Source organism: Ranitomeya variabilis, chromosome 7, assembly GCF_051348905.1.
Source record: "Ranitomeya variabilis isolate aRanVar5 chromosome 7, aRanVar5.hap1, whole genome shotgun sequence".
NCBI lineage: Eukaryota > Metazoa > Chordata > Amphibia > Anura > Dendrobatidae > Ranitomeya > Ranitomeya variabilis.
This window is the reverse complement of record NC_135238.1, coordinates 18,665,241-18,690,620: the sequence shown is the minus strand read 5'-3', so window position 1 is coordinate 18,690,620 and position 25,380 is coordinate 18,665,241. Positions and strand designations below refer to the sequence as shown.

General features: G+C 43.5%; 1 protein-coding gene and 1 long non-coding RNA gene across 2 annotated transcripts in view; one reads left to right on the top strand and one right to left on the bottom strand.

Annotated features, from left to right (window-relative positions):
- MYO15A (myosin XVA) overlaps positions 1–19,645 on the bottom strand; it is a 102,186-nt gene extending 82,541 nt beyond the window's left edge. The window contains exon 1 of the mRNA XM_077275460.1: positions 14,188–19,645. Coding sequence (XP_077131575.1) covers positions 14,188–19,215 — 5,028 coding nt within the window. The 5' untranslated portion in view covers positions 19,216–19,645. The remainder of the gene's footprint in view (positions 1–14,187) is intronic.
- LOC143785459 (uncharacterized) lies at positions 234–14,183 on the top strand. Its single transcript, XR_013217989.1, has 3 exons — positions 234–355; positions 11,952–12,072; positions 14,145–14,183. It is a non-coding gene; the product is annotated as an uncharacterized LOC143785459 (long non-coding RNA).
- Positions 19,646–25,380: the final 5,735 nt, after the last annotated feature.

The following is a 25,380-nucleotide window of genomic DNA, read 5'->3' as shown; positions in this document are numbered from 1 at the left end:
CAGAACCGGCCCGCCTGATGATTTTGAACGGCCCGCCAGCTAGCTGTCACTTCTGACAGCCGCCCTCGGCACCGCTCGGCTAGCCGCCAGCCGCCATTGGCGGTTCCTCAGACACTGTGCAGCTCCTGGCCCCGCCCTTCGGCTGCATTGTGCTACACCATTGGCTGGGCCGCCCGGCTCTCGCTCCATCACTACTTGTGATTGGCTGGCCTGTCAGTCTGTCACTGACCTCGGTGAGGGGGAGCGGCCGGTCTCTGGAGGCTTCTGCGGGCTCTAACGATGGCGGCCGGGTGTGAGGAGCCGAGATTTATCCCTGAGATTGTCCGTGCGGACGAGACCGGCGCCAAGGTCACTGGTAAGTGTCCGAGAGAGGCTGTATCCGCCCTCCCTGCACCCACCGTCCATGCTTCACCCTGACCGGCTGCACCCAACGGCCTGCATTCTGGCTGACTGCTGAGGTTGTGTGACTGGCGGCCTCCCCCTCTATACTGGTCCTGGGGGGCTGTGACTGGCGGCCTCCCCATCTATACTGGTCCTGGGGGGCTGTGACTAGCAGTGGCGTATCCAGGGGGGGGGCAGCCGGGACATAACATTTGTGCAGCACTATATGAGGGCCATAATGTTTGTGCAGCACTATATGGGGCCACTACAGTATACTACAGTATTGGGTAAAAATTAGTTAATTATATTAGTCCGGCCCTCTAAAACAATCCCAATTTCTCATGCGGCCCCATGGCTAAATTAATTGCCCACCCCTGGTCTAAGGCATTTTCCTTTGTACAGGTTCTAGTGAAAAACAACTGCAGCGCCCCAGAGTCCTGGTCGTTGCAGTACTGTTGCTCCGCCGCTAAGGGGGGCTATGGTACGTCTGATGGCACTGAAGGAGTTCACCTCACCAGGTATCACAGACACCAATACACTTCACAGTCTGGCCTCCAGGGGGAGCTAAGGGCGCTATGTATTAGGCCACTCCCCACAATCTGGTAAAACTGGGGGTTGGATAGGAAGTTAGTCAGAAGCTGACTGGGTTAGTGGGTTGGAACCAGGCAACATCCTGTGGCAGGGGGTGTTGCAGGGGAAGATTCAGGGGGGTCCCTGTCAGGGGTGGGATCCTGACAGTGGCCTAGCAAACAGAAAGAACGTTACGGGACCGCGCCTGCACTCCGTTGCGGCGGTACCCCAAGAAAGGACAAGAAGCGAGGTTTATTGTGCTGAGTGAGAAACGAGATCAACGCAACAAGGAGAATACCAGTAGGGGTCGTGCTGTAAGACGAGGCAACATCCTACTGAGGCGCGCAGCCGGTGGCCGGAACGCCGAGGAAGTATTGAGCTCCAGGCCTAACTTCAAACCTACGGCAGGACAGTCAGTTATAGGCGGGCTGTCTCACTCAAATCACCTAAGAAGACATAGGGGGCAACATTTGGAGAGGGGCGACTCTAGGGTCCCGGAAGAGCTCCGAGCCTACCCGTCATACGGGTGCGTCCTACCATACCATCTGGGGGACGAAGAAGAACATCATAATCGAGTTGTGAGGGAACTTCAGAAACAGACACAACAGTTGTGGGGACTATCCCGTAAGCACAGCAGGAGAGGACCACAACACACAAGCGCTAGAAGGTAGGCACAGATTTCCACCTGCAAAGGGAACCCTGGATGTGCCATCGGACCGGCCGGACTTACGCAGCCCGGTTAACCGTATTCCGGATTGAGGATCCTGAAGCCTTCAGTAAAGAGGTAAAGAGACTGCAACCTGGTGTCCTCGTTATTTACTGCGACCTGCACCGCACCATAACATCATCACCATCCACACCTATAATTGGACGCCCCTCAGCAGGGTCACGGACCGGGTCTAGCCACCGTGACAACCCCAGAACCGAGACACAGAGGCCCGGTACCGGGTGCCCCTCGGCCCTGCGGCAGTGGGGGCTCTCCACAACCATAGGATTCTCTGAACTGGAATCTATTGTATTTCTTAGGACGGCCAAAAAAGGGGGCATCGCTGCACCCCCAGAACCTCCGAATGTGCAGAATGCAATCAATAAGATTCCATGTCCAACATTATCACTAAACGAAACGAACGGCATATATAGAAAATTGGTGGATATACTTAATTTTTTTTAATGGAAGTTACCTAGCGATCCACTGAGCGCTGCAGGTCTAAAAATTGGGTGGTCGATTAAACACAGTTGCCCCTCACAATAAGGGTTCGGCCATATAATTTATGGACTGGCCGAGTCTATCATAGCAAGACTGAAAAAGGAGGGCTCTGAATATAGGACATCCATGGTTATCAGCTTGAGATAACCCCTTTAAGAAGGACTTCCTCTGGTAACTCATGAATGTATATATATATATTAGTGGAAACTCCCTTTAAGGAGCACTGAGCACATAGAGTTGCACGGTTCTCATGTCTCGTGTGACTTGCTGTTTCTTTGCAGGATCTACTTACTCTGTATTGAATATGCAGCGAAAGAATGATGACCATGCACAACTGGAACGTCCCTTTAAGAAACTTTTGGCTGACAACTTTGTGCAATAGCACATTTCTCATTATTTAAGACATACAGGTTACATATTCCTCAGACAGAATCAACAAGAGATTAGACTAGTCACCACAAAAAGCTATGGAAATACCTAATATGCAATAAAAAACAAAATCATCAGTCACTCAAGAGGAAGAAAAATAAAATGTGCATGCAGTGTCGTCACAGTGTAATTATTGTCCCCTATGGACTAAGGGCATTTGCTAATATGGTGCAATATGGCGCTAATATAATATGATCCCCAATTTGAATCATTTTCTCTTGTCTCTTTAAAGGGGTTGTTCCATCTGGATTTGCCCTCCTTAAATCCAAGCTCCATTGCAAGGAAGTGGGGGGTGGTTGCTCTGAACACCACGGTCCATGGGGTGCAAAACATTGCTGCCCCTATGCTGCTTGCACTGTGAAGCAAATAGCATCTGCAAGAATGCAGTCGCTGCCTGCCTGCTTATGCAGAGTGCAACAGTATAGATGAATTTGTCATCTGCTCCTGCGCTCTGCATAGGCAGCAACCAGAGAATTCTCATAGCACGCAGTGCAGACTTTTAGTTTAAAACCAGACAACCCCTTTAAGGCTAGAGTTAGAGATTGGGTTAAATCCACAGGTTAAGGGGCACAAAATACTTGCCTTATCCAGGCGCTACCAACCCAAGGTACGTCACTGTCTGAAGGATGAAGTTTTGGGGACTACTTTGTTTTCTGCCTCCACTACTAGTAATATATAATACCCCCCCCCCCCCCCCCCCCCAAACAATCAAGTCCTTTTTGGCTTTATACATTGCACCTTATTAGTAAACGTCCCTCACTGAAAATTACGTTTCTCCTAATATGCGACGTTTTGACTCTGTTCACACTGTCAGTATTTGGTGCACATTTTTCAGAACTGCGTTATTGTTTGAGGTCCAAAATTTGTTAAAACCTAAAAAAATGCACCAAATCCCTTATAGTTTCCCATGTACGATAAAATCCCCTTGAATCAGTAATTCTGATAAAATAATGAATAAATAAAATAAATATTTATATATTTTTTTAACACAAATTTTTATTGGACTGGGATAATTTTGACTGTTTTGTGCTAGTTGGATTCCAAGGATTTTCGGACATGGGAGAGCATATACTGATATACCCTAGATATTTGGCATCTGTGGAGATAGTAAACGCTTCCACCTGATAGCGGAGCAGCAATATTTACTAGTTTATCTGTAAGGTGGATAATAAGTGCAGAGTATGGAGAATGCCAAATGTAGGGGGACATCAGCCGGCAACACAGGAGGCTCCGTAATCCTACAGCTCACCATGTACCAGTCCCACAGCTGCATCGTATCAATACATAATGTACATCAATATGTGCAGAACTTATACCGGCCGTACATATACAATCACACCAGGAAACACCCAGGTTATACCGGCTGTACATATACAATTATATACAGGAGATGCCCAGGTTATACCGGCTGTACATATACAATTATATACAGGAGATGCCCGGGTTATACCAGCTGTACATATACAATCACACCAGGAAACACCCAGGTTATACCGGCTGTACATATACAATTATATACAGGAGATGCCCGGGTTATACCGGCTGTACATATACAATTATATACAGGAGATGCCCGGGTTATACCAGCTGTACATATACAATCACACCAGGAAACACCCAGGTTATACCGGCTGTACATATACAATTATATACAGGAGATGCCCGGGTTATACCAGCTGTACATATACAATCACACCAGGAAACACCCAGGTTATACCGGCTGTACATATACAATTATATACAGGAGATGCCCAGGTTATACCAGCTGTACATATACAATCACACCAGGAAACACCCAGGTTATACCGGCTGTACATATACAATTATATACAGGAGATGCCCGGGTTATACCAGCTGTACATATACAATCACACCAGGAAACACCCAGGTTATACCGGCTGTACATATACAATTATATACAGGAGATGCCCAGGTTATACCAGCTGTACATATATAATTATATACAGGAGATGCCCAGGTTATACCGGCTGTACATATACAATTATATACAGGAGATGCCCGGGTTATACCGGCTGTACATATATAATTATATACAGGATATACCCAGGTTATACCGGCTGTACATATATAATTATATACAGGATATACCCAGGTTATACCAGCTGTACATATATAATTATATACAGGAGATGCCCAGGTTATACCGGCTGTACATATACAATTATATACAGGAGATGCCCAGGTTATACCGGCTGTACATATACAATTATATACAGGAGATGCCCGGGTTATACCAGCTGTACATATATAATTATACACAGGATATACCCAGGTTATACCAGCTGTACATATATAATTATATACAGGAGATGCCCAGGTTATACCGGCTGTACATATACAATCACACCAGGAAACACCCAGGTTATACCGGCTGTACATATACAATTATATACAGGAGATGCCCGGGTTATACCAGCTGTACATATACAATCACACCAGGAAACACCCAGGTTATACCGGCTGTACATATACAATTATATACAGGAGATGCCCAGGTTATACCGGCTGTACACATACAATTATATACAGGATATACCCAGGTTATACCAGCTGTACATATACAATCACACCAGGAAACACCCAGGTTATACCGGCTGTACATATACAATTATATACAGGAGATGCCCAGGTTATACCGGCTGTACATATACAATTATATACAGGATATACCCAGGTTATACCAGCTGTACATATATAATTATATACAGGAGATGCCCAGGTTATACCGGCTGTACATATACAATCACACCAGGAAACACCCAGGTTATACCAACTGTACATATACAATCACACTCCAGGAAACACCCAGGTTATACCAGCTGTACATATACAATCACACCAGGAAACACCCATGTTATACCGGCTGTACATATACAATCATATACAGGAGATGCCAGGGTTATACCAGCTGTACATATACAATCACACCAGGAAACACCCAGGTTATACCAACTGTACATATACAATCACACTCCAGGAAACACCCAGGTTATACCAGCTGTACATATATAATTATATACAGGAGATACCCAGGTTATACCAGCTGTACATATATAATTATATACAGGAGATGCCCAGGTTATACCGGCTGTACATATACAATCACACCAGGAAACACCCAGGTTATACCGGCTGTACATATACAATTATATACAGGAGATGCCCAGGTTATACCGGCTGTACATATACAATCACACCAGGAAACACCCAGGTTATACCAACTGTACATATACAATCACACTCCAGGAAACACCCAGGTTATACCAGCTGTACATATACAATTATATACAGGAGATGTCCGGGTTATACCAGCTGTACATATACAATCACACCAGGAAACACCCAGGTTATACCAACTGTACATATACAATCACACTCCAGGAAACACCCAGGTTATACCAGCTGTACATATACAATCACACACCAGGAAACACCCAGGTTATACCACCTGTGCATATATAATTATATACAGGAGATGCCCGGGTTATACCAGCTGTACATATACAATCACACCAGGAAACACCCAGGTTATACCGGCTGTACATATACAATCATATACAGGAGATGCCCGGGTTATACCAGCTGTACATATACAATCACACCAGGAAACACCCAGGTTATACCAACTGTACATATACAATCACACTCCAGGAAACACCCAGGTTATACCAGCTGTACATATACAATCACACCAGGAAACACCCAGGTTATACCGGCTGTACATATACAATCATATACAGGAGATGCCAGGGTTATACCAGCTGTACATATACAATCACACCAGGAAACACCCAGGTTATACCAGCTGTACATATATAATTATATACAGGAGATACCCAGGTTATACCAGCTGTACATATATAATTATATACAGGAGATGCCCAGGTTATACCGGCTGTACATATACAATCACACCAGGAAACACCCAGGTTATACCGGCTGTACATATACAATTATATACAGGAGATGCCCAGGTTATACCGGCTGTACATATACAATCACACCAGGAAACACCCAGGTTATACCAACTGTACATATACAATCACACTCCAGGAAACACCCAGGTTATACCAGCTGTACATATACAATTATATACAGGAGATGCCCGGGTTATACCAGCTGTACATATACAATCACACCAGGAAACACCCAGGTTATACCGGCTGTACATATACAATTATATACAGGAGATGCCCAGGTTATACCAGCTGTACATATACAATCACACCAGGAAACACCCAGGTTATACCGGCTGTACATATACAATTATATACAGGAGATGCCCGGGTTATACCAGCTGTACATATACAATCACACCAGGAAACACCCAGGTTATACCGGCTGTACATATACAATTATATACAGGAGATGCCCAGGTTATACCAGCTGTACATATATAATTATATACAGGAGATGCCCAGGTTATACCAGCTGTACATATATAATTATATACAGGAGATGCCCAGGTTATACCGGCTGTACATATACAATTATATACAGGAGATGCCCGGGTTATACCGGCTGTACATATATAATTATATACAGGATATACCCAGGTTATACCGGCTGTACATATATAATTATATACAGGATATACCCAGGTTATACCAGCTGTACATATATAATTATATACAGGAGATGCCCAGGTTATACCGGCTGTACATATATAATTATATACAGGAGATGCCCAGGTTATACCGGCTGTACATATATAATTATATACAGGAGATGCCCAGGTTATACCGGCTGTACATATACAATCACACCAGGAAACACCCAGGTTATACCGGCTGTACATATACAATTATATACAGGAGATGCCCGGGTTATACCAGCTGTACATATACAATCACACCAGGAAACACCCAGGTTATACCGGCTGTACATATACAATTATATACAGGAGATGCCCAGGTTATACCGGCTGTACATATACAATTATATACAGGATATACCCAGGTTATACCAGCTGTACATATACAATCACACCAGGAAACACCCAGGTTATACCGGCTGTACATATACAATTATATACAGGAGATGCCCAGGTTATACCGGCTGTACATATACAATTATATACAGGATATACCCAGGTTATACCAGCTGTACATATATAATTATATACAGGAGATGCCCAGGTTATACCGGCTGTACATATACAATCACACCAGGAAACACCCAGGTTATACCAACTGTACATATACAATCACACTCCAGGAAACACCCAGGTTATACCAGCTGTACATATACAATCACACCAGGAAACACCCAGGTTATACCGGCTGTACATATACAATCATATACAGGAGATGCCAGGGTTATACCAGCTGTACATATACAATCACACCAGGAAACACCCAGGTTATACCAACTGTACATATACAATCACACTCCAGGAAACACCCAGGTTATACCAGCTGTACATATATAATTATATACAGGAGATGCCCAGGTTATACCGGCTGTACATATACAATCACACCAGGAAACACCCAGGTTATACCGGCTGTACATATACAATTATATACAGGAGATGCCCAGGTTATACCGGCTGTACATATACAATCACACCAGGAAACACCCAGGTTATACCAACTGTACATATACAATCACACTCCAGGAAACACCCAGGTTATACCAGCTGTACATATACAATTATATACAGGAGATGTCCGGGTTATACCAGCTGTACATATACAATCACACCAGGAAACACCCAGGTTATACCAACTGTACATATACAATCACACTCCAGGAAACACCCAGGTTATACCAGCTGTACATATACAATCACACACCAGGAAACACCCAGGTTATACCACCTGTGCATATATAATTATATACAGGAGATGCCCGGGTTATACCAGCTGTACATATACAATCACACCAGGAAACACCCAGGTTATACCGGCTGTACATATACAATCATATACAGGAGATGCCCGGGTTATACCAGCTGTACATATACAATCACACCAGGAAACACCCAGGTTATACCGGCTGTACATATACAATCATATACAGGAGATGCCCGGGTTATACCAGCTGTACATATACAATCACACCAGGAAACACCCAGGTTATACCAACTGTACATATACAATCACACTCCAGGAAACACCCAGGTTATACCAGCTGTACATATACAATCACACCAGGAAACACCCAGGTTATACCGGCTGTACATATACAATCATATACAGGAGATGCCAGGGTTATACCAGCTGTACATATACAATCACACCAGGAAACACCCAGGTTATACCAACTGTACATATACAATCACACTCCAGGAAACACCCAGGTTATACCAGCTGTACATATACAATCACACACCAGGAAACACCCAGGTTATACCAGCTGCACATATAATTATATACAGGAGATGCCCAGGTTATACCAGCTGTACATATATAATTATATACAGGAGATGCCCAGGTTATACCAGCTGTGCATATATAATTATATACAGGAGATGCCCAGGTTATACCAGCTATACATATATAATTATATACAGGAGATGCCCAGGTTATACCAGCTGTATGCAGCGCCCCAGAGTCCTGGTCGTTGCAGTACTGTGGCTCCGCCACTATGGGGAGCTATGGTGCGTCCGATGGCACTGAAGGAGTTCATCTGATCAGGTATCACAGACACCAATACATTTCACAGCCGGGCCTCCGGGGGGAGCTAAGGGTGCTATTCATTAGGCCACTCCCCACCATAGTGGGTAAACTGGGGGTCAGGCAGGAAGTTAGATCAGAAGCTGACTGGGTTGGAACCAGGCAACACCTTGTGGCAGAGGGTGTTGTGGGGGAAGATGCAGTAGGGTCTCTGTCAGGGGTGGGATCCTGACAGAGGCTTGGCAACGAGAACGAACGTAACGGGACCGCGCCTGCTCCGGGTAGCGGCGGTGCCCAAGGAAGGATTAGAAGAGAGATAGATTGTGCTGAGTGAGAAACGGGATCACGCAAAGGAGAAATACCAGTAGGAGTAGTGCTGTAAGACCGAAGCAACATCCTACTGAGGCGCACTACCGGTGGCCGGAACGCCGAGGGAGTAGAATAACATTCAGCTTCAAGCAATACTCCAAACAGCGGCAGGACAGTCAGTCTCAGGCGGGCTGTCTAACTCAAATCACCTATGAAGTCTTGGGAGGCAATTGTGGGAGAGGGGCGTCTCTAGGGTCCCGGAAGAACTCCAGGCCTACCCGTCAAACGGGTGCCGTTCCTACCCGAACCTCAGGCAGGGACGGAGGATTAGCAGAACATCATTTAATCGAGTTGTGAGGGAACACCAGAAACAGACACAACAGTTGTGGGGTACTTTCCGTAAGCACAGCAGGGAAGGACTACAACACCTAGCGCTAGGGGGAAGGCACTGATTTCCTCCTGTGAAGAGAACTCTGGAAGTGCCATTGGACCGGCCGGACTTGCGCAGCCTGGTGAGCCGTATTCTGGATTGAGGACTCAGAGATCTTCGGTAAAGAGACTGCAACCTGGTGTCCTTGTTATTTATCGCGACCTGCACCCCACAACTGCACCGTTACACCACCTCTTATTTCACCGGACGTCCCCCACTGACAGACAGGGCCACGGACCGGGTCTAGCCACCGTGACAACCCCAGGACTGAGACCTAGAGGCCCGGCTCCGGGTACCCCTCGGCCCTGCGGCGGTGTGGGGGCGCTCATGTACATATATAATTATATACAGGAGATGCCCAGGTTATGCCAGATGTACATATATAATTATATACAGGAGATGCCCAGGTTATACCAGCTGTGCATATATAATTATATACAGGAGATGCCCATGTTATACCAGCTGTACATATACAATCACACACCAGAAGACACCCAGGTTATACCAGCTGTACATATACAATAACACACCAGAAAACACCCAGGTTATGCCAGCTCTACATATACAATCACACACCAGAAAACACCCAGGTTATACCAGCTCTACATATACAATCGCACACCAGAAAACACCCAGGATATGCCAGCTGTACATATACAATCACACACACCAGGAAACACCCAGGTTATACCAACTGTAGATAAACAATCACACACCAGGAGACACCCAGGTTATACCAGCTGTACATATGCAATCACACACCAGGAGACACCCAGGTTATACCAACTGTAGATATACAATCACACACCAGGAGACACCCAGGTTATACCAGCTGTACATATACAATCACACACCAGGAGACACCCAGGTTATACCAGCTGTACATATACAATCACACACCAGGAGACACCCAGGTTATACCAGCTGTACATATACAATCACACTCCAGGAAACACCCAGGTTATGCCAGCTCTACATATACAATCACACACCAGAAAACACCCAGGTTATACCAGCTGTACATATATAATTATATACAGGAGATGCCCAGGTTATACCAGCTGTACACATATAGTTATATACAGGAGATGCCCAGGTTATACCAGCTGTACATATATAATTATATACAGGAGATGCCCAGGTTATACCAGCTGTACATATATAATTATATAGAGGAGAAGCCCAGGTTATACCAGCTGTAGATATATAATTATATACAGGAGATGCCCAGGCTATACCAGCTGTACATATATAATTATATACAGGAGATGCCCAGGCTATACCAGCTGTACATATATAATTATATACAGGAGATGCCCAGGTTATACCAGCTGTACATATATAATTATATACAGGAGATGCCCAGGTTATACCAGCTGTACATATATAATTATATACAGGAAATGCCCAGATTATACCAGCTGTACATATATAATTATATACAGGAGATGCCCAGGTTATACCAGCTGTACATATATAATTATATACAGGAGATGCCCAGGCTATACCAGCTGTACATATATAATTATATACAGGAGATGCCCAGGTTATACCAGCTGTACATATATAATTATATACAGGAGATGCCCAGGCTATACCAGCTGTACATATATAATTATGTACAGGAGATGCCCAGGTTATACCAGGCTGCTCCATATAATCAGGGAGATGTATGACTTTATACTCCTATACTTTCTCTCCTGTGACTACCAGTAATGGATGGCGTCTGTCTCTCGGTTACACGTTCCCCTTGTGTGACCTCTGCTTCTTTATTGCTGCCAAAGTTTCATTTCATCCATTTCCTAATTAAATATCTCTGCTCCTTTCTATGGCCGGGGCTTGGGCCGGGATCATTTCCCCACATTTACATAAATGTCTTTGTGTTGTGGGGTCAGCGCCCGACCTTCCATCTCCCTCAGACTTATCCTTTATGTCCTGTATTATCAGAGAAATCACTGCGCTTTGTGCTCCTGTCAAATCATAGCAGATTGAAACTGATAACCGCCATGGATGGAAGGAACGCCGAGATTAGAGCTCCGAGAGGAACGACCGAGGACACAAACCGCTTCTCACAACATCGTTCTCAGCAGTGGGGTTAATCTGAGGTTACTGGAATCTATCTACCGTATCTATTATCTATCTATCTATCTATCTATCTATCTATCTATCTTCTATCCATCTATTATCTATCTATGTATTATCTATCTATCTATTATCTATCTATTATCTATATATGTATTATCTATTTATCTATTATCTATATATTGTAAGGTTTCTCTTACTGAGAGTGTTGGGGGACACTCGCTTGACCGCGATATTTAAGCACACCGCACGGGTTTATAAAAGAAAGCAGTCCATACGGTTTATTAAGCCAGATAAACCGGGTTAAGCACAGTTCATTACATAGAATACAACAGGCACCAACAGTCTCTTTGGTACCTGACGGGAGCTCCTGCTCCACCTTGCCGACTCTTCCAACAGCCTTTGGGTAAGCTGCCTAACGGGGATCACCAACTCGCCTGGTCAATACACAGTAGTCAGTCCAGATCTCACCGAAGGACTCCAGCTTCCCCACACTCTGTTAACACTCTTCTGGGTAAGCTGCCTAACGGGGATCCCCAACTTGCCTGTCCGGCACACAGTAGTCAGTCCGGACCTCACCGAAGGACTGCAGCTTCCCCACACCGTAACGGACACTGGCTCCGCAGATCCTGGTCGTCACCTCGTTTCCACAGGTCCTGGACCCCGTCCTCCACCTATCAGCTTAGGTCCTGGACCCCGTCCTCCACCTATCAGCTTAGGTCCTGGACCCCGTCCTCCACCTGTCACAACAGGTCCTGGACCCCGTCCTCCACCTGTCACAACAGGTCCTGGACCCCGTCCTCCACCTGTCACAACAGGTCCTGGACCCCGTCCTCCACCTATCAGCTTAGGTCCTGGACCCCGTCCTCCACCCGTTACCTCAGGTTACCAGGATCACGCCAGTGGCCTAGTCCACGTTCTCAGGTGCTCTCCGGACCCTAGTAATTCCTAGGCCAATCCAGCACCATTCGGGACCCTAGTCATTCCTAGGACAGTCCCGAAGTCTCACGGTCTTAGGTGCTCTCCAGACCCTAGTCATTCCTAGGCCAATCCAGCACCATTCGGGACCCTAGTCATTCCCAGGACAATCCCGCACCGTTCCCAGGTGCTTGCAGGACCCTAGTCATTCCCAGGACGATCCAGCAACTTCATCGGTCAGGTCCATACACAGGTACCACACAGGACCTGCCGGACACACCTCCCATGTGACCCACATCCTGGTCACATTATATACCTGAAACCACACCCCTGGATGTGTGTGTGGATGTGTGGCTAGTCTGACCCTCCCGTCTCTCATGACTAGCCTAGTAAGTCACCCAAACTTAACTATACACATTACAGAAACTCTTGAGGGACTACAGGTCCCAGCATAAACACAAAACATCAGACTTACTACGCAGACTCCCTCTGCGACACATATCGGCCATTCACAACAGTGCCGATTACAGGTTCACCACGAATATCACCACAACAGATACGCCTCCATGCATATCACGCAGAGCGCCCCCTAGCTGCCACAGGGGTCACTACACCATCACATATATCACAATATGTATTATCTATCTATTATTTATCTATTATCTATGTATCTAATATCTATATATTATCTATCTATCTATTGTCTATCTATTGTCTATCATCTATCTATTTTCTCTCTTTCCCCCTCTGATAGATAGATAGATAGATAGATAGATAGATAGATAGATAGATAGATAGATAGATAGATAATAGATAGATGATAAATAGCTACAGTTTCCTATATCCTGTCGGAGTAAGTGCGCCAAATTTTTGAAAAGACGCATCTTTAAATATTTGCCACATCTTTGGACTTTCCGTGATCCAGAAAATAAAATCTACACCACCAATGAGCCAAGTAGATTTAAGCTACCATGTATGTCAGTTTCCTGGTGTGTATTATTTCGTAATTTTGGCGTGCTGGTACACAATTTCCATTAAGCTACAACCACTTTTTTGAAAACTGACATGGACGTGAAAAGATAAAAAACCCTTCAAATTATTGTGCAATACTCCATAATTGGCTACTTTTTTAACCGCCAGTGGGATTATAAATTCCCCCCTTATTGTGTAATTTCAGGTTACAGAAAATAACACAAAGTAAAATAATATAATTACCGCACCTTGCTATTCATCTGAGACCTTCCTCTTGTGCCAGCCATTTGTTGCCAGTTCTTTGGAGATCGGGTGCTGCCATGTGTCAGGTAATTGGCAACTTTTTCTCTGGCCCTTTGTGAACCTCTTTTAAGGGTGTCAGTCCAAGGTCTACGCATGGATTTTTCAGATTCCCACGTTCCTGGCATCTCACGAAAATTCCCTCCGTGGTGCCTGGGCCAAGGCCGATTTCGCAGACTACCACGACCCCTAAAGTTTTCCATTTGATGAACTTGAGGCATAACTACAGCATATCTTCCATTGCCATCTTCAAAGTCACCATCATAGTACTCGGCTGGATGTTTTGGAGGGCCTTGCCACATATATGGATCCCTTGGTGGTGGATGTCGTGGAAATGAATGGTTGGCACCGGCCAAAGTTGGAGAGCCCCGAAATTTTAAATGAATACTAGATCTTCCATTCAGGGATCCTTGGCTTGCTTGGTTTAATGACTCAGACATAAACCCACCTAACGACTTCAACCCGGGTTGAGGAGATGGAGGTATTGATTGGCTCATGTTTCCGGAATAGTGCATAGGATTCCATTTTGGAGGCTGGCTTGGTACGCTTCTCATATCTTCATAAGGATGCCTAAAATTTGGAGTTGAAGGAGGATTAAAAGTACCGTCTCCAAGATTTTCTTTCATAGAGAAAGTTGGAGACTTTGGCCTTTGAATTGAATTACCTGCCACCTGGCCAAACTTTTTTACAAATGGGTTTGCAGGTTTTTCTTCTCTCCGTAACATCTGTTGTGATGGAGGGGGACCTTGAGACATTCCCACAAGTGGCTGTCCAAAACGCTTCCAGAATGGACTCTTAGAATTCGGAGTCAAGTCAGATGGTGACAACATTGGACCCTCATTCATGTCTCCATTTATCCCCAGACTACTTCCTTGCCTATTTTGTAGCTGGGAAACTGGACTTTGGGGTGAGCGATTTAACGTTCCTCTCATGCTACCAGGTCTGCCCATCACTGGTGACGTTGTGGAATCAGAAAATGGGACAACATGTGTAGGCTCAGATGTTCCTCTTGGTGAATAAAAAACATCTTCATGTCCTTGTGCTGGGCTGGAGGATATTGGTCTAGTTATTCCTCTCATACTATTATGTCTTCCCATCGGTTGGGAAACCGGGTTTTCGGATGAGCGACTTAAGGTTCCTCTCATGCTACCAGGTCTTCCCTGCATCGGTGACCTAGTGGGATCAGAAAATGAGATAGAATGTGGAGAAGGCTCAGCAGCTTCTCTTGGTGTGTAGAAACCAGGTTCTGGTGGTGCTTGGCTAGGTGGCATTGAATTTGCAACTCCTCTTATACTATTATTTCTTCCCAGCATTGGGGACCTTGGAGGATCAAAGAAAGGAGGAGAGTGTGAAGAACTTTCTTGAAAGTTTTGGGCCATAGGATGGCCATTTCCTTGCCTTGAAGTGTTTGATAAAGTGTTAGGTGGACGTAGACTGGAAGAACTTCTCATATTGTCATATCTGTTCAACACTGGTGACTTTCTTAGTTCAGATGGTGAGCTAGGCAATCCATACATGTTTTGTGGCCGAAGAGACTTTGAATTAGATGGGCTTATGTTATCTTCTCTATAGGGTGGCATCTGTGACATTGAGTTTCGTGTTGGTGATGGACTTCTTGGTTTGATGTCAGCAGTGCGTCGTAAATGTTTCATAAATGGATTCATAGATAGTGGTTTGATTTCTTGGCTTGATTCCGTTTCAATCCCCCGTCTTTGCATGGAACCTCCTTGGTAATTATTTATTTTTCCATCCATTCTTCTTGCCATTTGTGGAGATTTCTGCTGTGCAATCTGACGATCAGGATAAAAATTGGGACTTTCAAAAGCTTTTCGGGTTGAGGGTGGTGATGATGACATTTGGACTTCCTTTTTTGCAAAATGACCAATCCTTTGGGGCATTGGGCTTGCTGAGGGCGATGGAGAGACACTTCTTGAATTCACTGATGGTTGAAGAGTTAGAGGATTATTTCTAAAGCAGTTTCCTGTCTTCATAGTAGGTAGTGGAGATGAGGGCACAGCACCTACATTTAGATTGCTAGAGTTGGAAGACCAATGTGTCAGTCTTGTAGGTGAAGGTGACCTTGGAAAATTTGGTTTGTCCAACTGATCTGAGGGAAGATTGCTAGAATTGGAAGTCCAATGGGGTACCCTGGTAGGTGACGGTGACCCTGGATAATTTGGCTTACCCATCTGAGGGGAGGGCATAATTCCTCTCTGTCTTAACGAAGAACGAAATTCGGCTTCCTTTTGTCCACTTTGATTTTGAGAGACAGTAGTAGATTTGTTTAAACCAAATGCATTCATTGTAGGTTTAGGAGAAACTGGTCTCTGCCTTGTCGAAAGGTTTGGAGATGGGGGCATAGATATTTCCTTTCCTTGGTTACTAAATCTGGGAACAGCATTAGGCGATGGGAGAAATCTTTGATTAGAGTGCTGTAACGTAGGGTTTGTTTCAGTATGTGTGCTGGAAGACGAAAGGTTGGTTCTTCTTAGAACATTTGATGAATCCATACCAGCCAGTTTATGGCCAAACCGTTTGTGGTATGGGAGAGTAGAATTTCGCTCATCTGCCAGATCTTTCTGTAAGGCCTCTAATCGTTGTGCTGAGGGACTTTTGTTGGTCTGATAATCATTAGAAGGCTGTGGTATTTGAACATGTTTTAGGGAAGGAAGTGGAGAATGTGGTCTTTCAAATGTTGCTTCCGCAAAAGGATTCCTTGGTGGTGGAGATAGAGGTTGCCTTTGGATCTGATGCTCATTACGCTTTAAGATTGGCTTAGGGGAAAGTGACTTTTTCATAAACTGACCCAAAGGACTACCGAATGCTCTTGGGGAGAAGTCTTGCAAATCCCTCTCTGAGTAATTTTCTTGATAATGGGGTGCATTTACTTTTCTTCCTATAGGTTTTGTAGATAGCAACTTTTGCACTCCTCTTGCATGTGGCTGGCTAAAATTTCTTTGAATTGATTTAGCAAAAAGAGATTTAGCACCAATAAGTCTTGGATTTCTAGGCTGCTTCTGTTGAAGTAATGGTAAATCTTCACCATCTTCTTCTTCTTCATCATCAAAATCCGTAAATGATATATGTGGAGATGGGGGTAGGGGAACATCTAACCTCTCTCTGCCAAATAATTTGACTTGTGGTCTTGGAAACAGCTTATATTTCCTATTTCGGGATAGTGTTGAAGATTCTTCTTCTAATTGGTCTCCTGATTCGTAATATGGATGATTACCGTGTTCCATTGCTTCTGAATCATCATATTCTATGATATCATCTGAAGGTTGGGCGTATGGGTTTAATGGTTCTGCGTATGGCGATACCATGTAACCACCGTTATTCATTCCATTGGGGTAGTTGTTATAGTCATCTGTTTCTTCCATGTCAGAATAAGGAGATTGACTATCAAAATAACCAAATGACTCATTCTCATTTTCTTGCGAATCATATGGATTCATTGGATCTTGGGAATAACCCATTTGATTCCCGTCATAGCCGTATGATGAATATGCGTTGTGTGGATTGTGTACATCTACATCATATTGAAAATAAGAGTTTTGACTCTTAAGCAGATGACTGCCTTCATCATAATACTCCATGTTATCTTGATGTGAAGTGTAGCCATCTTCCATAGGGTACCCCGGATAATTATCATACTCTTCCTCAGCTTCTGCGTATGCTGGATATTGACCATTGTAGGCAAATGGAAATTCTTCATCCTCATTATAGTATCCATTCTGATCAAAATTGTGTTCTTCATTGTCGTAGTTGTAATACTCAGTTGATGCATCATCGTGTCTTCCTGGCCCATGTTGCAAGTATCTCTGCGTTGGGAATCTTTGGTGTCGATAGGCTTCAAAGTTCTTAGGATGTCCATAAACATCTTCATATTGGCCATAGAATCTGTGAGCACCTGGAAACCTTTTCATATTCATCCTATATTTGTCAAGTTCCTCACGTGAAGGGAATGGCAACTTGTGTGCTCCCATCCTAGTAAGCCAAGCATCCTGTATGGCTCTTTCATTTTGAATGTATTTACTTCTGTTGGATAGAAATCTTCTGGTCAACCAGTTGGCAGCTGCTGATACTTTAGAAAGCACTTTAGCTTTTGGTTTAAATTTATCTTTTGCTTTTTTTCGACCAAACAATCCCCCAAATAGCTTCCCTGGTCCTTTTTTTTCTTGTTGATCTGGTTTTGGAGCATTACCTCCTAATCTTATCAGTAAAAATGAAGGCTTTGGTTTTGACCCATCACTCGCTGCACTAGCTTTTGGCAATGGTTTTTTTGAACCTTTCCGTAAGCCCACCATAAGCTTGGATGTTTTTTTCAACATGGAAGCTGACTTCTTTTTCTTATCTAGTAGAGATGAAGCTGCAAACTTGCTTCTTAAGCCCATAAACAGTTTTGATGCTGTCTTGAAGTGACCTTTTTTTGATCTCCTTGGTTTTAGCTGCCCGAATTTCATGAAAAGTTTCGATGTTGCCTTTAAACTTCTTTTTTTCTTAGGAGGAGCGGCTACTTTTTTGGCCAGTCCAGCCATGGCCTTTGTTGCCCCTTTTAGTTGGGCTCTTGTTATATCCCTTTTTGGATCCTTTGCTTTAGAAACTTCTGGTTCCTCTACTGGATCTTTTCTTCCTTTACCTTTGTTCATTCCGGCCACTGCCTTAGAAGCACCTTTTAGCGCTGCCACACCTTTTTCTCTTCCTCTCTTTCCTCTAGCCGCTGGTACAATATCTTCATCTTCTTCTTCTTCTTCTTCATTTTTGCCTCGTTCTACCTCAGACACTTCCTCCTCCTCTTCCTCCTCGCTTACTATTTCTTTTTTTGTTTTCTTGGCATCCTTTCCTTTCTTTTTATCATCTTTTTCTTTACCTTTGCCACCTTTCTTTTCATCTTTGCTCTTGGGTTCAGGCTTAGAGGGTGATTCTCTTCCACCACCTCTCTTGGCTGGTTTCGCATCACCTTTTTTGCCGCCCATAATGATAATTTTCCAAGCTCATGCTAGTGCTCCTCTGTGGATACTAAATGGTGCAATGTCTCTGCCGTCTCTGAGATTATATACGGCAGCGTTCTGTATTCACTTTGGTTGAGAACACAAAAAGCAAATTGTAGATCTAAAACTCTACGAAACGGAATGCTCATGCTGTTAGGTGATATGGGGAGCGGAATTAAATAGTAACGTATGCGCAACCAAAGTCTTTGCCTTAATTAAGAAAAAATACTCCGTGCTTCCAGGTGGCTCTGAGACCGATGCAAAATGCTCATGAATACCAAGCTCATTGCAATCAACATCTTCAATTACCTTGCTCTGGTGGTGGCATGATGACCAAATCACCCATCCTTTGGTTCACAAGAAAAGTCACTTCGTAAACTGTCTCTTCTTTGCAGGAATCCACCAAGCTCAGTTTCCAGGCAAACCGGTAAATCCATGTAAGTACATCAGGCTTAAAGGAGTCTTGAGAAATCTAGAGACTCTCAGTATAAGTCCAGAGGTATTCCTGTTACATCAAGCCGCAGTGATGCTTCTGCAGAGCACCGAGAAGTAGGAAGCCAAGATATAGTGGCCGTCCTCTTGTGCTGTAACACTATATTCTTGGCTCAGTTTAATATGAATAATGCAAGTAGCCTGTACCATTCCTACTTTACCACCCTGAGACTTTTCCAACAACAAAAAAAAAAGACTTAAGTGCTGAGATGCAAGAAGCCAAATGTGCATGAAAGACAGAGGGTACATGGTCACATATTATCCTTTTAATTGGAGGACGATTGTGCAGATACACAATGCAGAAATATAGTCAAAAAGGATTGTGAACACGGGTTGAAAGAGTTGTGGAAAGATTAATAAAATATACCTAAAATTCAACTATACTGCTTAAGTTTTACAGTTTCCTTTACTTTTTTAATGAAAGGAAAAAAAAAGTTGTTTTTTTTTATTCTCACAGTTAATCTATGGGGCATTGTTTATAGAAAAAAAAAAATTGTGAATCCAAAATACATAAAGTCTGATTTAACTTTGTCAGAAAACTAAATTCAGAGATGAAATGTTGTATTGTAAAATCTAACTTTGTCCTACAATATAATACAATTAAAAAATCAATGTTCTGTGTCACAAAAAAAGGAATATTCTGTTTCAAAGCTAGCACTTTTGTAGAAAAATCCTATTTTTTATCTTTTCATATAATGATAGGCTAAATTAATATGTAAGGTATTTTATCCTCATACACAAAAAAAATACTTTTTTTAATCCAGTTTTGGTCCATGTGTTCATTTTTATCATCCATGTCGGATCTGGTTTTGTTGTTTGCAATAAAAAAAAATGTTGGAAGTTTCCCAAATTTCTCCTACAACCAGTTAGTGAAAAAGATGTCTGCAACGAGGTTGGCTTTCGTGTGGTGTCCATTTTAATTTTCCCAGGACCCATTCACTTGAGTAGGCAAATTCGGTCTGAAAATTGGACCAAAACTTTGACCTGTTTCCGCTTCTTGCGGACTATTGGTCAACCAAAAAATGGTCATGACCCAAAGATTAGAGTACAGCACACATACGGGAACGTAACTAATGTAGCCATAGACTATTACTTACCCGAAGGAAAAAAAAAGCCTTCTTTTGGTCTCGATTGGGTTGATTTGTACATGAGAAAAAGTTCTCGATGCTAATCGACCATACCTTTAAATACTAATTAAAATGGTGGTGGAGCTTCTTTAATAGAATAAATTGATAGTCAAGTACATGCCATCGTGGTCAAAAACACATAAAACTTGACAGAATCTGTTGATTCTTCTAATACCGTCTTAATAATTTTCTGCCACCGGGTAGCTGTGAAAAATTAATGAAAGCTTTGGATTCAGGTCTCTTTCAATTCATACAACTTTAATCAGAGATGTTTCCAAATTTGTCTTTTGCTTTGTTTGAACAGATCGATTTCTCATCTTCACAAGTACCGTAATATATTGTTAAAGCCGTCTGGGAGAGCGTCTTCAGCAACCGGTGCGCCTACTCGGCTGTGAAGGAAAGCTGCCACTCACCTCTACCTAGTAGACTGGGCAAAACTTCCAAAAGGTCCCCTACAAAACGGCCGTAGACTGGGGTAACAGACCTACAGCCAACTTGGTAACAGACCTATGGCCATGCATGCCATTCTGGAAGAAAACATAGTAGACAGGCGACCTAATGTAACTTCCATTAAACATTCCTAGAGGTAGCCCTATCGTAGAGTCTAGAACATTTTAGAAGGATGTTTTATGACCCATCAATCTTGAATAGATCTTCCAAAAATGTGTCTATGGACACCTAAAACAATAATTGTGAAGTTTTTTAACACTTTTTGACTAAACTGGTACCATAAAAACATGATGAGACGGACGAGCAATGTGCTGATTTTAGTAACAAGTGTTAACTCTCCCAACAGGAGAACTCATGCATTACAATGAAAAATGCTGTCTGTCATGGACATGAGTCCTCCAGAGTGCAAGATAACCACCGTTTGTTATAGACAACCCTCTGTTACCTCTAAATCCCTCACAATCTGAAGGCTCAAACCACATCGTATTCTGCAAAGTTGTCAATCACCTAATTAAAAGATTTTTAGTTGAAAGCGAAATACACCATTAAAACATTTTCTGACGTTTCGCCATTGTTCACAAGCAGCTAAAACATTGCGCCACCTCTAATAAAAGAATTGTGAGCCATCTGGGCCTACGGACTCCTGATACTTCCTTACTTCTATGCTACAGATTTAACATTCAGAAGATTGGGAAACAAGGGTCACATTATTAATGCCCTAATGTCTAATAAATATATATATTCACACTAAGTCTAAACTGGTTCGCGTAGGTACAAATGGGTCTGTATAAAGTCAGACACTAAAGCCTGCTGCACCTGTTTAAAATTCTCAGCATCTCTGGGTCATTAAATAGTTAACACCAGATCCCGTCTATCATGTTACTCAATAAATTTACATTTTGACTTGCACAATATTCTTTTGTGACTGTCTGCCCTCACTTCCTCATCAAATATACAGAGGGGTGATGTCAGGGGCTCCTTAAGTTGCACGAGGAGCCGAGTCTCTTCCTCCTGTGAACTGGTTGAGCTAATCCAGACCCGGAGATGCCACATGATGGAGCAACTGTATACGACCACTTTGAAGAATCACCATTTGTGACAATGGGTCATGATTAATAATTTTGGCAAGGGTCGGGGTTAAGGCATTGGGTCCTAGGATGGTACCGGAGGATGGCGCAGTAAGCTGTTAACATGCAGTTTTTACCCCTACCATAAAAAGTTTCATGACAATGTGCTCTTATTTTTAGAAGTTCCTGACTTTGGGACCTTCTAATCTAGTCATGTGATTACAGGTCACACACACATGCCTGTTGTGAATTCCGCTCTTGGGCTCCCTCCGGTGGTTGTAAGTAGCACTTTTGTGAATTCTGCTCGTGGGCTCCCTCCTGTGGTTTTGAGTGGTATAGCTGCTTCTTGGATTTAGCATCAGCAGCTGCTTCCACTGATCGTCTTTCTGTCTCGGCTATTTTAGTCTGGCCTTATCCCTCAATCAATGCCAGTTGCCAATTGTTCCTGCTTGGAGTCACTGCTCTTTTGGATTTCCCTGACACTCTGTCCAGTTCAGCAAAGATAAGTCCTTGCTTGTCCTTTTGCAGTCCACTTGTTGTGGACTTTATTGTTCAGCACATTCTATGTTTTGCTCATTTGTCCAGCTTATCAGTATGGATCTATTCAGCTAAGCTGGAAGCTCTGGGCTGCAGATTTTTGCCCTCCACACCTTTAGTCAGGTGTGGAGATTTTTGACTATCTCTGCGGTGGACTTTTTCTAGTTTTTATTACTGACCGCACAGTGTTCTTTCCTTTACTATCTATCTAGCTAGAACCACAACCAAATTGGTGGAAAAAGTCCATGAATAGCACAAACTAATGAAAAATCAGAATATCTTTATTGATTAAAACCACATATACCAAAGTACAAAACAGGGGCATGACAGACGTAGGTGGTGAAAAAACACATCACAGATGAGGGACCACATATGCTGCGAACACATCACAAGCGCAAATGCGCAATATAGCTAAAGTATGGTAACCGCATATGCTAAAAACATATCACAAGCGCAAATGCGCAGTATAGCTAGAGTATAGTGACCGCATGTCAGCGTTACCTACCCGGAGGTATGTGAACCAAGCACGTGTGGACCTCAGCCCTCCCCGACGCGCGTTTCGGAAGCGCTAGGCTTCCTTCCTCAGGGGGCGTGCCCTACAGTGTGCCAATGCTGTATAAGAAGGGACAAGACCGGATGTTGTCGTAGATTCTCGGACGTTAGGGACACACCTCTATCCGGCGCTGACATCACCGCTGACGTGGATACACATGGGGCCCCATGTGATCACAACAACAGACGGCAAGTAGCAGCGAACCAGAGGCGGAACTATACAGCGTCATCAGACCGGCAGCCATGATTAATATGGGAAAAGTTGCCCGAACATTGCCGTAACTAGCAGCACTATATAATATACAAAATATGCCAAACAAATACATATATTTATAAAACAATAAAAGACAGAACTAACATGTAATTATCCATATAAATATACACAAAAGTGTACCAAATAAACCCATCCACCATACAAATAGTACAATGCATATCACAATTAGCCCTAATTAGAGAAATGGAGGATGAAGTACAATATACACATACATGGATAGATATCAACCTTAAGGACAAATATTGCGTATATACATGTAAGTAATACACAGAATAATATACAATAGGACCAGATGTAACTGGGCAAATATGGTAACACAGCATTGGCACACCTCTCGTGTGGATCAGCTTGCTGCAAGAGTTCAGAGTATCCAAGATTATGTTGTTCAGACTCCAGCCTTAGAGCCTAGAATTCCTATTCCAGATTTGTTTTACGGGGATAGATCTAAGTTTTTGAACTTTAAAAATAACTGCAAATTGTTTTTTGCTCTGAAACCCCGTTCCTCTGGTGACCCCACTCAGCAAGTTAAAATAGTTATTTCTCTGCTGCGTGGTGACCCTCAAGACTGGGCATTCTCTCTTGAGTCAGGGGATCCGGCATTGCTTAATGTAGATGCTTTTTTTCAATCGCTCGGATTATTGTATGACGAACCTAACTCTGTGGATCATGCGGAAAAAACCTTGTTGGCCCTGTGCCAGGGTCAGGAAGCGGCAGAATTATACTGCCAGAAATTTAGAAAATGGTCTGTGCTCACTAAATGGAATGAGGACGCTCTGGCAGCAATTTTCAGAAAGGGTCTTTCTGAAGCCCTTAAAGATGTTATGGTGGGGTTCCCCACGCCTGTTGGTCTGAGCGAATCTATGTCTCTAGCCATTCAGATTGATCGGCGCCTGCGCGAGCGCAAAGTGGTGCACCATATGGCAGCATCCTCTGAACAGAGTCCTGAGCCTATGCAATGTGATAGGATTCTGACTAGAGAGGAACAGAGGGGATACAGACGTCAGAATGGGCTGTGTTTTTACTGTGGTGATTCAGCTCATACTATCTCTGATTGCCCTAAGCGTATTAAGAGGGTTGCTAGATCTGTTACCATTAGTACTGTACAGCCTAAGTTTCTCCTGTCTGTGACCCTGATTTGCTCATTGTCATCTTTCTCTGTCATGGCATTTGTGGATTCAGGCGCTGCCCTGAACTTAATGGACTTAGAATTCGCCAGGCGCTGTGGTTTTTCTTTGCAGCCTTTGCAGAGCCCTATTCCATTGAGGGGTATTGATGCTACACCGTTGGCCAAGAATAAACCTCAGTATTGGACTCAGCTGACTATGTGCATGGCTCCAGCACATCAGGAAGATTGACGTTTTCTGGTGTTGCATAATTTACATGATGTTGTTGTACTGGGTTTTCCATGGTTACAAGTACACAATCAAGTGTTGGATTGGAAATCGATGTCTGTGACTAGTTGGGGTTGTCAAGGGGTACATAGTGACGTTCCTTTAATGTCAATTTCCTCTTCCCCCTCTTCTGATGTTCCTGAATTTTTGTCAGATTTCCAGGATGTATTCGATGAGCCCAAGTCCAGTTCCCTTCCTCCACATAGGGACTGTGATTGTGCTATTGACTTGATTCCAGGCTCTAAGTTCCCTAAGGGCCG